At 40.4% G+C, this 17,200-nt stretch overlaps 1 protein-coding gene across 1 annotated transcript in view; it reads left to right on the top strand.

Annotated features, from left to right (window-relative positions):
- Nucleotides 1-17,200, top strand: part of RAMP1 (receptor activity modifying protein 1) — a 66,432-nt gene that overhangs the window by 19,797 nt on the left and 29,435 nt on the right. The window contains exon 2 of the mRNA XM_089477904.1: nt 5,966-6,104. Coding sequence (XP_089334030.1) covers nt 5,966-6,104 — 139 coding nt within the window. The remainder of the gene's footprint in view (nt 1-5,965; nt 6,105-17,200) is intronic.

The following is a 17,200-nucleotide window of genomic DNA, read 5'->3' as shown; positions in this document are numbered from 1 at the left end:
GTTTGCCCAGCAATGAAAAGGTGCAGCACAGGTTGCAAACAGACTAGCTTCAGATACATGATGACATTGTGCGATAATGTTCAGCCATCGACACAAATATCATGGTACAATCCCACATTTTTACCTCGGTGTGATAATGTCCATTATTAATATTTAACTAGTTAAGCATTGGAATCGTGTTGTCTTAGTACTGACACGTCTGCTTCCCTTGGCTATTCCTTTTACTGTTCCTGGCAGGGTTCAGTGACAAAATTTCTTAATGCTTAATCTTTTGCTACTGGTCTGTCTGATAATTCCAGCGGATGCTCCAGTATATAGAAGTCTTGGTGGTCCAGCTTTGCCAGATTGTTTCAGGGTTGGATTGTTTCTCCAACCCACCTAGTCTTGGGGAAGGATCAAGTCTCTCCCACCCACTTCAAAGCTACCACACACATATTTATACAGGGAAATATGAAATGTCGAGAAACTGAAATGGACAGATCTTTCCATCTGTACTGATGGCCTGAGTGACTAAACTAAACTTATGGGAGTCCTTCGACCTGAGACTGGGACCAAGGTGTGAACTAGTTCAGCCTGGGAAACAGTTCAGGAGCTGTGAGGAGGAAGAGGAACCCTTTCCACAATTTGTCACTGAGATCATTTTTATCCTTTGCTCTCCACAGGAGTATGCCTTCAGATCCCTTGCCAAGAAGCAGGAATCCCTACAGAAATACAATACAATACAAATGCAGGTTGCCAGAGTGAAAATTGGAGGTGGCTCCTTAACGTTTAATAGTTGTGTAAAAGAGCGTGTTGCTTATTATCTGGTTGCATGATAAGCAACTCCTTCTGAAATTCCCTCTTCTACACAATCAATAAAAGTACAGGAGCCCTCTTTAATTTTCAGATTGACAACCCTAAAAACTGGGTTTTCATGGGAAATATGTTCATACAGGAAAGTGTGGGACAGATGCTGGAACTGAGTGTTTTGAAAGCCACTGTGCGATAAAGGATTGGCGATGCTTGGAATGACCAACCATCTGTCACTTTGCAAAGCATTTAGTTCCCAATATTTTGTGTACTGCTAAGAGGAAACAAGGTGGAAAAGGCAAAGCTCTTTTACTTATCTTGCTGAAAGTAATAACCAGGACAGGGACAAGGAGTTCAGATAAAGAGGTAAACATTTCTTTTTAAAATGCTAATTACTGCTTTTATTTTTGTTCTCCAAGTTTGAGCCATTTGAGACTAACTTTTCCAGCTTAGTTGATGTTATGCTGATTTTAATTGGGCCCATGGTAATCTGACATTTAACATGTATTTGCATGTTTATGGGAAACGGAAAAATTTAGAGAAAATGTAATGCTTTCCTAGTTCATGAATTTGTCAACATTCTGCATACTTACAGGTAGCCAATGTGCTATGGGAACAAATACCCCTGTGGTACCATGTGTGAATGTGATCATGGTGACTAGTACTTTGTTTGAATTGAATAGCATTGTGCTACGTGGAAAAGAGAAAAGGAGAAAATGCCACCCTTTTGGGGTGCATGACCATTTTCTGACTTGCCACACAAATGGATGCTGGCTGCATCAACCCCAGCCAGCCCAGCTGCTGGCTTCAGGCACAACTTGAGGTGCTGATAGCCAGACAACCTTTTGACACTGAGTACTGTGTGGGTTAGTCAAGCTCCTTCATCAAAGGTTGGACACCATTAACTACTGTAGATCTAGGATCCATAATCCAGTACAAGAACAGGTGAGCTTCTCTAGGTTTTAGATTTCATCACAAGTATTTCATGCAGCCCTGCTCCCACTGCTGACAGCGAGAGAAATCTGGGAGGACTAATATGTCAGCAGCCTGAAGCTGTGAATACTTTTAACCTTGGCATTGCCTTTCCACTGAAAGAAGAGGGAGGGCTTGCAGCTCCTGAAGGAACCAAAATAGATAAAAACAGGCTACAACCTGTGAACCACATTGATTTGTTTGTAAAGTTTCTATAAAAGCCATCTTTTTTGTTTGTTAAAACATTTTGCTTTGCTCTTACGTTACCCCAAAAAGTCAGGGGATTTGGGGTCCTGACCAACCGTGTCAATGTCTCCTGTAATGTTCAGGGACTTGCTTAGTTCAAGGAGGCTTGTGAGAGGCTGGATAATTTTAAAACATTTTTTGTATTATAAGTGAACAACGATGTACAAGACATATCGCAAGAATAAAGCAAAATAAAAGAATTCATCTCACAACTTTGAGTTATGTTGCAGGTCTCCTTCTTGGGTTCTGTTCAATGTAAGTGGTCATTTTAAACTCCAGTACTGTCTTTGTGTAAATGTAGTCCAGAATGTCCAACCAAAGGTTCAGATGAGATGGAGGTTGTCTTCTCTTGTTTCTTTCTTGGTTTACAAAGTCAATGAGTGGGAACCATTTGTCTATGAAAGGTCCAGATTTTGGTCATCCTGCGTAACGTGCTATTTTGATTCTTATAAGCCCTAATCGATCCATAGAGAGAGGCGGGAAATACAAATAAACTATTATTATTATTATTATTATTATTATTATTCTGTCAGGCAGCTTTTCAAGTAACCATAGGTCCCATACCTTTTTCCATCACATATCTAAAGCTACCTCCCCTGTTTTCCAACATCTGGCAATTTCTACACAGGCTGCTGTAATGAAGAAACCTATGAGGTTTTTATGTTTCAAATTTGAGTTTGCATCTATATATATTGATAACAAAATCATTTCTGGACATAATTTTACTTCTTGATTGGTAATCAATGAAATTTGTTCAAGTACCAAGCCCTGATACTCCACTGCTTGGCATGGATAGGGAGGTTTAGGGGGCAGAAATCACCTCTCTCTTATTAGAGTGGATTTAGGATTGCACTCTGATCTGCACAAATACTATCTGATCAGAGTCCAGGAAGTATGGATCACATCAGTTTATATCTGAATTCATGATATAACTCGGCTGGTCCCACCAGAGTTTAGGAAAGCTTTTGGGGGGCTATAACTCCCAGTTATCCAAAGTGTAACTTTACTGAGCTCTAATGCTTACTACTAAGGGGCTTTACATATTTATAAAAGAGCTGAAGTGTATCTGACATTAGATAGGTTGGCACAAGTTCCCAGAGCTATTGATCAACTAAACTTACGTCAGTTGGCTTATTTTGCTTCCAGGTTGTCTGTATAGGGTATCAGTGAGCATTGCTTTCAAGTATTTATATACCAGTCCAAGCTTTTAGATACTCCAGCTGATTATAAGGATTTTAGGAAGGGGGGGGGGGGGGTCCAGACTAAGTGCCACCATTATAATGGGGCTTGGGTGCAGCAGCGCAGCAGCACACACCATTCATTTTTCTAATGGAAGGGGGGGTCCGGACCCCAAGAAACCCCCCCTCTTGGCTACGTCCCTGGCAGATGTTGATTATAACCAATATTTTAGTATTAGCACTCTGGTTGGATGTGGAAAGAAAGATTCATCACTGCTTTAAGCATGTTAAAGTAGGTGAATGAGGGCCAGGGAAGAGTGTACTGAAACTCAGTTGGTGTCTTCTTCTAGACTGCTTACCAGCCTAGATAGGCTGTTGATCTATTTTGGTTGAGGCCCTATCAAATGTCTTCATGGACTTCACAGGCTTTTTTTATACCCAGGATGTCCCTGGAGGAAGCACACCTCCTGCCAGCATTCTGTGCCCAGGTCAAGAGTTTTATTAATGAGCAGTGTGTATATGTGGCACTCTGCCCTCGGGTATCAGGCGCACATCCTGTAATTTACAAGTCTGAGCAGGATAGCCAAGGAGTATTTTTGTGTCCCTTTGTCTTCTATGGGGACAGTGTTACTTTTAAAAAACAAAATCTGACATGAGGAAGGAGCATGCTGGAAGCCAAACCAGTGCTGCAGTTCTGATATGGCTGGGCTGAGTGGAGGAGGATGCTAGCTAGTTGTTTTTCAACGATCAGCCAGGCAAAAACCAAAAGCATAAATAAATAACAGGACAACCTTCCTGACAGTCCAGTACAGCACTCTGTCAGTACATCTGAAGAACTGGACTGAAACCCACAAAATGCTAAAATACAAATCAACCTTAAATGTGCTTCTAGAATCCCCCTTTCCTACTGCTTTTGCGAAACAGACTAAACATAGCTATCTCCTTGAAATCAGTATAGCTGAGCATGTTTGTGCTGTCGCTGTTCTCTCGGTCGTGGCTAGGGTATATTCTATGAAATATGCTTAGGGACTGTTTAACAATGTATGAATTTTGACACAGCAAGTAAACTGCGTTGATCAGTCAGCTACTATTCCAGCTGCCTCAGGGGTCATTGCAGGACAGGCTGTTACTGAATAAATTCGAGGTAGAGCAGAGCCTCCAGCAGCACATAGTAGTGGGCATGTATGTGGGTAGGTGAGCCCATGCTATACCTCAGTGATTGTTTGCAGCAGAACAGCAACACTGCCAGAGGTGCACAAAAGTACCCTTATTTCCATCTACGATCCATATTTTATTTCCATCTGTGAAAATAAATACAATTTCATACATGAAAAGTACAATTTACTTTCATGCAAAAGGAGTGTTCTAGCTGGAAGATCAGCATGCCATTTTTAAAGGAATGTTTGTCCTTTATCTTCTGTGGGAGCAGAGTTGCCAGAAAGAAAACGGAATGGGCTTCTGTACTTTTAATGGTTGTGTAGGAGAGAAAATTTCAGCAGGTGTTGCTTGTTACCTGTTGCATGGTAATCATCAGCTACAACAGGGGTGGGGATGGTTGGCTATTTTCTGTTCCCCAAGTCCTCATGTTTTTAATACACTTTTCAGAGACTCCCAATTAATCCTCAGCTACTCCACTTTTTCAGTTGCTTTAAAAATGTCCCAATTTCTTTCTCCTCAAACCACTTTCCCCATTTGACATCAGCTTACCACAGTTGTTGTGGAATGAGGGGCTGTACAGATGCGCGATGGGATGCTGCTCCTTTCTGCCTTGGATCAGTGTTGCCACAGCGGCACCAATTTGCTCCCTGTAGGAAGCAAAAAGAAACCGCTCTAAGTAGCTTCCTGGAAGTGGCGTAATAAGCGCTTCCGCACAGCATCATTACACCCCTTCCGCGCTGCCTCATTTGGGCACTGCACACAACATGCGTCATTAAGGCATATGCCATGTGGGCAGGTGCATGCCAAGATGGCACCTGGATGGCACAGTGAGGACACAAAGTGCCGATCTGTACAGCCCCTGAGTTCAAAGTGTAAAAGAAGCTTGTACTCAATTAACCCAGCAGGGAGGAAAGTAGATAAAGAGCAGAATCTTGACCTTCCCAATGGGCCCAGGAACAAGCAAACTGCTGCAGTGTGTTTTTCATCTTTGTAATGTTGGAGGGTGTGTTCATGCCAAATAAAATTTGTTCGTGTTCAAGGTACCATAAAACTTTATGTTGTTCTTGATATAACAGACACAACCATGCCCTGCGTATTTCTTATATTTTAATTTGCAGTGTCGTTTTGTAGAAATATATGTCTGTATTTCTAAGATTTCCCCCCCCCCCCATACCTTTTGTATAAGTTAGTGCAAATTTGAGCAAAGTAGTAGATACTTTAGCCTGAGAATAGGTCCTGTTTTCAAATTTTATACTAAACTGTGTTTTTTTAAAGCCATTGTCTACATACATCAATAAATAAAAACCTTTCATACCTCAATCTAGGTTAGCATTTAGAAATTGTATAAATATCCTTAAAACTGGGAATATGTGATATATACCCATGCCACCTGGCTAAAAAGTTCAGGGATTGACAGTGCTGCCCCTAAAGGCATGTTTCTGCCTACTGATGGCTCCAGTCCAGGAGCAAGGAAAGCCCCTTGCAAGCTATTGGGGGGAACCTGTCATCTGTACTGTATTGGTCATTTTTGAAATATGTTAAAATGTATTAAAGGTACCACTGTCCTATCCTTCATCTTTGCTTTTGCTGTTATCTCCCCTCCCCTGCTCCCCCATTTTCAGCCCATCACTTCATTGTGGTCACTGCGTGCCATGAAACCGCCTATGGGCAACTTATCCAGGAATTCTGCCTCACCAGGTTTAAATCTGACATGGAAACGCTCAGGAAGACACTGTGGTGTGATTGGGATAAGACTCTGGGGTGAGTGTCAAATGGTCAAAATTGTTTTATTCAATGGAATGGGAAGGGAAGGTATGTGCAAATTTATAAGACAAAGTATGCTTTAGAAGGTCTGGAGTACAATACAGAGCATGTCTGCACCTATGTTAGGACCTTCCACAATTCCATTTTGGCTAGATGCCCTTCCCTGGCATTACAGCTTGGGCAAGCAGATTTGCTTTAATGGAAACAGCATTTTAAAAAAAGACAGCAACAAAATCAAGTGTGTTTCTCATTATTTCTCATTTTATTATTTATTATTTTACTGGAAACAATTGATGCTTGGATCCAACAGTGAAAACACAAAAGCATAACATATATACAAATACACATTTATAAAAATTAAATACATATTTTTGGAGTAGGTGAGTGACTCCACCTAGTGAGTCCCAGAATGGCAAAATTGTCCTCTGGACCCAAAATACTTGGCCACCTCTGCTGATAAAAGTCTCTACACTGTTTTGCTCTGGATGGTATACAGAAACAACACTGTGGACTGAGCACAGTCATGGGCATGACACAAAACTTGAACGTCTATAGCAACTTTCACCCAATACAGATCTCCTACCTAGTTCACCTCCTTAATTTATCATAGCTTGGAAGAGTAAAATAATAATAAAAAACTACTTTTAGTTTATGAGTGTGATGGTATAATGAATTAATCTGGTCCAATCATGTGCCTGCCAAAGAATTTTGACATTTCCTCCACCCACCCACCCACCCACCCAAATATATAAAGTTCATGGAAAATGTATACACAAGATGCCATAAATAGTCAGTCTCAATACTTTTTTATAGTTTAATTTTTATTTATTTCACTTGTTATCTTACATACATTTTGTTTCACATTTCTAAATTATTTTACTCTTCTTATGTTGACTTATCTCCAAAGAGTGTTTATTTTCCCCCCACTTCTTTTTATATTGTTGATTTGATTTCCCATTGATGAGCATCATCAATTTCTCCATTGAAGCTAGCTCATTTAGTATACTTGATACTTAATTGAGAAATGGTTACTTTTTCTAGAACCAATTTTAGTAGAAGTGGGCTCATAGAAGATTTTGTATGTGTGTGTACTGACTCTGAATCAGCTGTATTCCAACCATGTTTCAGCTATAAGTTCTGTTAAGTGTAGTATGAATGCCTGAAAAATAGTATCTTAGTTTTCGTATATCAAAAATACATGGGAGATCAGATTTTACATCATTTCCACCAATAAGAGCAAGTATTTAAAGCTGGTCTTTGAAATGTTTGTTGAGAGACTAGGTTTTGACAAAGTAGGGTTTCTTCAGTAGTTACAACTACCGCACATTTTTCTAAGTTGTGAATTCCATGCCTGTACTTTCTGGTTATTTTTAGGTTCATAATTATGCCTGGCACGCATCCTTTGGGCGGATGAGCCTTGTTTAAGAACTAGTGCAGACACCTCACTGACAGTTCTCCATGCAACAGTAATAAATCATGTCCGCCTTGACTTGCCTATACTTGCCTTGAAGCAATCTGTTCAGGGCAAACAGCTGCCTTAGTATTACTGTGCACACCCAGTGTTCTGTGGGGCACCTAATGTTCAACTTTCCCTTGGAAGCATTTCACTTGCATCATGGGTTCCCTTGCATTTACTCCATCAAATATGCAGTGTAAGAAAGGGAGACACATCTCTCCAAACATGCAGTGAATGTGCACTAGGCCCCCATAGTGAGCTGGCTCAGTTGCTCAGAATGTGGCACCATGGCCATAGGTTAACATGTCTGCTCAGAAGTAATTCCGGGTCATACTTCCAAGTATGTGGGTATACGATTGCACCCTATAACATTGTTAAAACGTCTTCAGGCTTTTAATATGTTTTAACTTTGCTGGCTTTAGACTTTTTCTTTACTTGAGTTGATAAGGAGGGCATAACTTCCAGGCAAAGATGTAATATGACGAGATAGAAAACGTACTGGTGAATGCTTTTTAAAGTGATACTCATTTCATGCTCATCTCACTGAACATATTGTAGCAAGGCAATTGGATAATGTCAGCACTTAACTGCATGTGTGTTATTTGTCCTGGCAAATGGATCCTTCTCTATCAGTCACTGTTCTTTGACAGTAACAAGAGGTAAAATCTAATCATGGCTGGTTACAATTCGTGGAACGTCAGGGAAGGCATAGTTTTGTATTTACCTGTCATTTGTTTTTGCTATGGCATTCAAGTTTTTTACATGTACTGAGATAAATTTACTTCAGTGGCCTCTTCTAATAATAAGTGAAGTAAAATATATTGTTTCCCAGTTAAATAAAGCACTGGGAATAGATGTTATCTTCTGAATTTTTAAAACCTAACATTAGCTGGTGGGCTTCCCAATTAGCTGTTATACTTACCTTTTTAGATTTAACTGGGAAAATGCACAGTGATTATCTCCATATATAAGAAACTAATCTTGCAAATTATTGTCCAATTAGTCTGTTAAGTGTTATCAGCAAACTGTATGTTGTTCTTCTCCTAGCTCCCACAGAACTGAAGCTAAAAACCCCTGGCATACACCCCATGACAATCCTAAAGTTATATGCTAAATAACTATTGTGTAAAATATCCCCAGTTGTAGCAGAATCAGCTACCAGGCTTTGAGATCTCCGCTCTGCTTAGGCCCCAGCCACCATATCAACCCAAATGACAGCAGTTTATGGGAACCCCACTCAAAATAATGGAATTCTGAAGAAACCTGGCAAAGATTTGGAATATGGGATCTGATTGCAACATGCTTATGTAACTGGGCCAACTTCCAAACAGGCTAGCTTCCCCCAGTAATGGAATAGTATGTGTCTTATCCTGGAGAAATATGGATGTGTGTGATGGTCTTTCAGATATGAACAGTCCAACAAATAGCTCTTCTTGGAAGCTGAGTTATAAATCACCACTTGTCTGTTCTGTGCTGGCTTTCCTGGCCCAGCTTGCAGACCTGCAGGATCATGAGAAACTGCTCTTATGGGATGAGGAGGACATCCGAAAATCTCTTCAGCATCTGAGTAAAGTTTTCAGATTAATTCTAGCTCTACCAGCATCAGGAGAAATGGAGCAGAAGGAATTGTCCTTGGTTTTTCACTCCGACATGCTGACCTGTTTTTTTTACAGCAGAAACTTCTTTTCAAATGCAGGTGAAACAGAGATGGCATCTTGCACTTTGCTTGTGTCTCAGGTGTCTTATCTTGTATAAATGGCACTAGAGTGTGAAATACATGGTGATAATACAAGAGGTAGCCCTGGTGGCGCAGTAGGAGCCCTGGTGGCGCAGTGGTTAAATGCCTATACTGCAGCCACTCACTCAAAACCATAAGGTTGCGAGTGCAATACCAGCAAAAGGGCTCAAGTTCGACTCAGGCTTGCATCCTTCAGAGGTCGCTAAAATGAGTACCCAGATTGTTGGGGGAAATTGGCTTATAGTTGTAAACCGCTTAGACACTGTTAGTTCAGTGTGAAGCGGTTCAAAAATGAAGCTGTTTATAATGCTTTCCCAGATTCAGGGCCAAACCCTGACATGTGGGAACTCCATTTAGTAGTGCCAATGGGTTCCCATGGCCCAGAACGCCTGTCTAAATGTTAGCTCCCAGGAGAGCTTGATTTACAGCAAAAGTTGACCATTCAACAGTAACTGTGACTATTTCAATTCCATTGCACCAGAGGAGGCACGTTTAAATTCTTTGGGCAACAACTGGGTTGTTGCAGATCCATCTGAGCCACACAGTGGATCCTGAGTCACATAACAGTAGAGCCTGCTATTACTTCTGTCACTGTCGCACTGCTGCCAGTGGTGAATATTTATGTGGAAAACTATCACAATCACTCACATGAAGGGCTCTGTCCAAGCTTTTCCTCCTTCTAAGATCTTAGTTCCCCCACTCGCCACCATAATTAATCCTTTTTAAAAAATTAAAAAGCATAATAGGAGGAGACATAAAAAGCTTCCTCAGCAGTCAAGAGGGCATGAAAAATTCACATCCATCGGCCCTTTGTCAGTTTCCAAGGTAATTCAAAAAGAACATTATTTTTGTCGTGTGCCTTCAAGTCGTTTGCGATTTATGCACATCTTTAAATATGAAAGAGCTTTTCAGCACCAAATTTATCTGCCTAATTAATTTCACACAAAACAAGGCAACTATGGGACAGCTCCCAAACATATGTGTTGAATGTGCATTCGCGATATTACATTTCCAACAATTGGCTGATTTAGATAACCCATTCTTATAAAGACATTGTGGTGGCCAATATACCCGAAACATCCGTTTCTGCTGTATAAAATGTAATCAAAGATCTGTACTCCTACTTGTTATAAATGTTAAAACAGTTGGCCATTAATTAGCCAGGACTCATTCCATTTCTCTGGGCCCTTCCTATTATAAATCTTGCACATTGTATTTATTTACTGATAACAGAAATCTATAGATAGATAGGCAGATGGATGGATTGATATATATTTTAATGATATCATTCTTTTTTAAAAAAGTGAACTTCTCTATGGCTAAGGCAATCTTTTTTGTCATAACAATAGATGGCAAGGACCACATGAACTATTGTGATGGTGTCATGCACTTCAACCCATATCCTTCCAACTCATATGCAGCTGTTCCAACTAGACAAGGATAAAAATACTCTCAGTGTGCCTACACAGCGTGTGCATCATCACATATCTTTTGAGCATGGTAATTCAGCAGAGAACGGTGGGTCTCTTGTGGTAGTGGTTTCTTTCTTCTCTGTAACGATGAGGAAATAAATAAGGTCATCCATGACACATGGTGGAAGCAATGAAGAACAACATGTATTTCTGGTGGGAACGTATGAACTGGAGGTTTCCCTCTCTTCCAAGAAACCTAAAATAACATATTTTGAGTAAAAGGAACCCTCTCACACTATGATAAGATCACTATTTTCTGGGGAAAAACACAAATATCAGCAGTAGAGAAGGGTTTGTTTCACATTCCCTCTTCTTTTCTTTTCTTTCTTTCTAAAACATTTCTGCTCAGGGCAGATTAGATCACAGAGAACTAAGTTGCTTCAAGACATTGCTTTTCCTTACTTAGAGTTTGGGAATCTACTCTACCCAGTGATACCCTAGCTTTTGTACAAAGAAAAAAGAATTTGATTTTACTCCCTTGCTTGATATATTTAAAGGTTGTTGGTTGTAACAGTTAGAGAATATCTTGCTGGCTGGTATAATCTCCCATTAAAAACTACCTGGCCTCCTTCTTCTTGTGGGAAATCCCTATTAAATATGTTGGTTCAGAAAATCTGTCTAAGGCGATCTCATGAAAAAATAATAATCGAGGCAACCTCAGTACAGTTAGCAGCAGGTCTGACTAAAAGCTTTTGTAAATCACATAGCTCAAGGGCATAAAGTCTTGAAAATTTTATGTTGCAATAATTGGTCCAGTGTTTTCTTTCAAGTCAAAAAGGAATGAGCTACCTGTCCTTGTTCCTGGATTTGTCCCCCCAAACATTCCCATGAAGAATAATGTCTTATGTATGTACATCATATGTCATAGATCATAGAATCATGGAGTTGGAAGAGACCGCACGGGCTATCCAGTCCAACTCCCTGCCATGCAGGAAATCCAAATATAGAATCATAGATCATAGAATCATAGTATGTGTATCAGTGTGAGGCTACAGCCCTGAACACTTACATCAGGGATGCAGAACAATTGGAGTGCTTCCAGAGAGGTGTTTCCTAGTGTTAGCGCAACAAATGAAAAGGACATAAGTCAAAAAGAAAAAGGAAACAATTGAAACCCGAGTCAGGAGTTGCATGCACAGACACACACACACAAATATTTAAAAGATATAAAAAATCTATTAAATAATCAGTTCATATTCGAAAAACAATTGATTAGTTAATAGATTTATTTATCTTTTAATTATTTGTTGTGTGTGTGTGTGTGTGTGTGTGTGTGCATGTATTAAACCAATATTTAAAAGATATAATAAATCTATTTATCTATTCTGACTCTTTTTGTTTGGTTTCTGTTGGCTCCTAGTGTTACTTATTCATTGCCTTTCCACTGTGTATTATGTACACAGTTGCTATTGACTTTTCACACTGCAGATTGTGTTTGTGTGCACACACATTTGGTGTAAGAGGCAGCCAGGTTTGCTTGCTGGATTACGACTTTGGGATGTTTGTTGTTGTTGTGTGCCTTCCACATCGGTTTCCGACTTATAACAACCTAAGGTGACCCTATTATGGGGTTTTCATGTGAAGTTTCTTCAGAGGGAGCTTGCCATTGCCATCCTCTGAGGCTGAGAGAGTGTGTCTTGCCCAAGGTCCCCCAGTGGGTTTTCATGATGAAGCTGGATGCAAAGCCTGGTCTCTAGAATCCTAGTCCAACACTCAAATCACTACACCATGCTGACTCCTTTACAACTGTGGGATACTAGAGTTCAAATTCCTGCTCAGTCAGGGAAACCCACTGGATGACCTTGGGCAAGTCACACTCTCTCAGCCTCAGAGGAAGGCAATAGCAAACACCCTCCCAAAGCAAATCTTTTTTAAAAAGCCAAGTGATAGGTTTGCTTTAGGGATGGTATATTTCAGAAAGTACCTGAAGACATATAGCAACAACAAACATTAGCTAGATTCTGGCTCCTTAGGACTGGAGCATGGCTTTGGCACGACTTCCGGCCTCTTAAGACACATGCAGCATTTAAACAGCATACCTCCAAAGTGACCTGAAGCAGCTTTATTTTGGCCTGTCTGTTCAGGCCCTTACCTGCCTCTAATTCACAAATGGCTGATGTTGCCATTTATCCATGCAATAGCATCTGCAAATGTCCTTTCTAATACCTGGGCATTCATTCGGTGGCAGCATAACCTATTTAAACTAACCAGTTCATTATGCTGTTTGTTTTTGCGGTAGCATGACAGCTGTGTTTAAAAGGCTGCTGAGCTGAGTAATTATTCCACCCAGGCTATTTAGATCCCACTTTAAATGAATCAATGTGATTAATATGGAAACATAATTGCAGTGGTTTCTGGGAGGCTATTTGAGGAGAAACCAAATACTTAACATAACTGCAGCTTAGAAGGTGGTCAGGCAGTAAAGACCGTGAGCCATGCTCTCCCATTACGCAAAGCCTCCTTCCCCTTTAGGCCTGGGCACCAATGGACAATTAGGCTGCCCATTATCCAGAAATCCCTTGTAGTATGGTTATTATACCCAGAGGCGTATGTTCTGTGTGTTTGGAGAGAGAAAGAGATAGACACACAGAGAGAATAGAACCTCTGAACATAGTCATTTGAAACTGGCTGACTCAAAATGACTAACAGGGAAATCCTGAACATCTCCGTTTTAAAGAAAATCCCATTTGATTAAATGAGGCTTACTTCCAGATAAGCGGCCATGCTGGCTGGGGGATTCAGAGAACCTAGTCAAAAGTAATTTTTCTAACCTCTGGTTGGATTGCAGTTCCAGGCAGGCAACTTTTTAAAAACAGTACTATAAAGCTGTCACTGCCTGTTATAAATGCATTTGTTCTTTCTGCCTCATCGTGACTTCTAGTCAAACTGGATCCACTAGGAAAAATTGCCACAGGTTTTTGTGCAGCTGCAAAGAAATTGTACACATTTTCATACATATTAGAATCATAGAATTGTAAAGTTGGAAGAGACCACAAGGGCCATCCAGTCCAACCCGCTGCTCTTACTCTTAGTAGATGCGTCTTTTTTCAAAGTATACTTTCCCACCTTTTTTGAAAGCAGTTTTTGTATGTATTTCTAGCTCAAAAAGATGGATCAGAAAGTCAGACAAGTTCAAATGCCAAAGGACAATTCTGTCCTGATTTGCATATTGATTTGGAAAGTGTGTATTTTGTAAATACCTTACTTACAACCTCTTAGTAAGTACTTTGTTCTTCTTGTTGTTATGTGACTCGGAGGTATGGTAACCCTGTTAGAAGATGTTCTTGGCAAGATTTTTCCAGGTTAGGTTTTTGATTGCCCTCCTCTAAAAGAGAGTGACTTACCCATGGTCTCCCAGTAGGTTTCCATGGCTGAGTAGAGATCTAAGAGTTTGTAAGTAGGGTATTTACTTTCATGGACCTCAATACCTCCAAGTCAACTTGAAGGCTCATAATAACAACAAGACGAAAATACCTACCTTTTGGCGGCCTGTTTTTGGTGTGTTTTTGGCACCAAAAACGGCGACCTGCCAGCGCCTGTTTTTCCTCCAGAGGGAAGCCTCAGCCGCCAAACTGCACAGCTTCTCTGCAGAGGAAAAAGACCCCGCAAAAAGTGGGTTCTTTTAAAGCTGCAGGGGCGGTGTAACAAGCACTTGTTATGTAAGCACCATGTGTCAATGTGCGGACATCACACGGCACTTACGTAACAATGGCAGCGCCCGTGTACACACGGTGCCACCATTTTTACACTGCCATTACATTCTAGGGTTAGTGACCATGCGGTTGCCATGCAGTCCCTAACCCTAGAATCGGCCCAGGTACGCTGCTTATTGGTGGTATGTGCCGGGCCATGGTCAACCATGGACTTCTGAGTCCTGACTACCTGTCCTGTTTGTCACAACTTCTTTATGCCCCACTGTGAGTAATACTATGGAGTAGTGAGGTTTATTTTTTTAAAAGAACTCTTGCCAAAAGGTTATAGTCATCCTAAGCACTTTAAAAACAATCAGTCAAAAATCAGAAGTTTGAACACATATTGCAGAACCATCTTGGAGGCAAATTCAATTATAGTCATTTTCTAGCTCTTGGAATTTCCCCCCCACTTATATCAAGGGCAGCAGGAGTTTACTTGCTATCTTGGTAAAGGATGGTTTCTTGCCCCGAGTAAGTTCTCACATGATGGACTAACTGGAAAGTGAAGAGTAAGATCCAGAATGAAGGTATAAGTCCTGTTGCTAGGAATTAATGTCATTAGCTAAGCTGAGAGCATGTTTATGCATTGCCATGATGCTAAATATGGAAATCACAGTGCGGTTTCTAAAGAAAAGATGGACTTTGAATCATTCCTGCCAAATACTTGCTGCTCTGGGTTGGATACTGTATATATAGGAAAAACAAGTAATATCATGGCTTAGTTATGTTTATAAATAGTTTCTCCCAGTAGGCTTTTACTTTAAGTTTTCATGTAGACATGAAAGCAACTTGCATATAGTGCATTCCCATTGAGAGTTAAATGTTCCAATCTCAAGCAATCATGATCTTGATGGTGATGATACAATTTTTATTTTATTTTGCTTTTGGCTAGAGCTGCTTAGGGTGCCTGGTATCGAAATGAACACTTTACCAATAGTTGGGAGATAACGCTTTTAGCTCATCTAAGCACTGGCTTCGAGGTACAGCTATTAAGCAATGCTTGGCTGTCTCATAAAGTCATAACCGGAACCTAGTGGCCAGGAGGTTTTCTTGGAAGAATAATTAAGAGTCTTTTTTTTATCTCACTTGTTAGGAAAAAAAGAACTTAAAAAAATTAGGACGTAGCTTCAATTGCTACTTCCAACTAGAATAGACCCCTTGAGTCAATGGAACATGAGGATGTGTTGGCTTACCTGGTTCCCACACCCTCCGATATTTTGCAGATGCAAATGTAGACTTGTGTGTCCAAACAACATCAGAGTGCAGTCAAGATGGAAAGTTAATGAGGAAGAACAGACAAGCTACAAGAAGCTGCAGTGATTTGCTCTGGTCTAACTACAGTGAAGGGCAAGTCTCCAACTCCTCCATCTCTCCCCTCTGTTGAGTTAATTAAGTATATACTACTTTTGTACTTTGAACTCGGGTTATGGGCCCGAACAGACAGGCCAAAATAAAGCTGCTTTGAGTCACTTTGGAGGTATGCTGTTTAAATGATGCATGCGTCCTAAGAGGCTGGAAGCCACACTAAATCCATGCTCCAGTCCAAAGGACTGGAATAAAGCTTTGGTGCAGCTTCTGGGCTCTTAAGATGTGTGTGTCATTTAAACAGCATACCTCCAAAGTGACCCGAAGCAGCTTTATTTTGGCCTGTCTATTCAGGCCTTAAGTCAATTAAATTAAGATGAGGACGAAGGGAGAAAGTAAGAGGAGGAGAAAGAAGCTGGGGCATATTAAAAGCAGATGAATAGGTGGGAGGACAGAGGATTACTCAAGACTGTTCCTGCTAAATCGGGACAGTTGGAGGGTATGAGTTCCCATTGATCCACTGTATCTGCTTTACCTGAGACCAGCATTGGATTTAGGCTTAGGGACGCATCATTTCCTCAATCAGATAGATCAGTCAGTTTAAAATCTTAGATAAACTAAAATGGAGTCCCAGTTAATTAAAAGGTCTTTTTAAAGTGTTCAGTTATGTTCATCAAGAACTTCTAAAACATAGGAATGACAGGCACAATCTTAAAAATGCCCCAATAATGCTAGGAAAAGTAGAGGAAAGTAGAAAGAGAGGAAGACCACAAACTAGATGGATGGACTCAAGCAGGGAGGCCACAAGTATGAATTTACAGGACCTACTGTAAGTATAGCAGTGAAGGCGAGGGGTGCTTGGGGAGGTCTTATCCACAGGGTCCCAATTTGAAGGTAGTTAACAAGAAACAAAATTCCTTTCATACATACACACAGAAAAAAGGCCTCTTGTGACAAGGCGGGGGTGCTACTTATCCAGAGCTTGACACATAGGAAATTGCATTGATTCAATGAGTATTCTCTAGTCAGGAGTAATAATAGGGTCAGGAGTAATAATAGGCCACTGCGTAACATGTAACATAGAGCCCGAACAGACAGGGCAAAATAAAGCTGCTTCGGGTCACTTTGGAGATATGCTATTTAAATGATGCATGCGTCCTAAGAGGCTGGAAGCTGCGCCAAAGCCAAGTTCCAGTCCTATGGAAATTACACTTTAGAAATAATGCAGCAAATGAGAAGAAAGGTGCTTTTATTGGTGTAATCGGTAACCATGCACTAGTTACTTTTTAAACTTATTTAAATTTTAAATAATTAAAATTTGGGGTAGGCATTTTGATACTTTTTTTAAAAAAAGAAAAAAGTAATGGGCTACGCAGCAGTACCTTATTAACATTGTAATGACCAATGATAATGAATTATTTTTCCAGTAC

The sequence above is a fragment of the Sceloporus occidentalis genome, unplaced genomic scaffold (genome assembly GCF_023333645.1).
Source record: "Sceloporus occidentalis isolate IW3139 unplaced genomic scaffold, rSceOcc1.0.p SCAF_12, whole genome shotgun sequence".
Taxonomy (NCBI): Eukaryota; Metazoa; Chordata; class Lepidosauria; order Squamata; family Phrynosomatidae; genus Sceloporus; species Sceloporus occidentalis.
The sequence above is the reverse complement of the archived record's forward strand: the minus strand, read 5'-3'. Positions and strand labels throughout refer to the sequence as shown.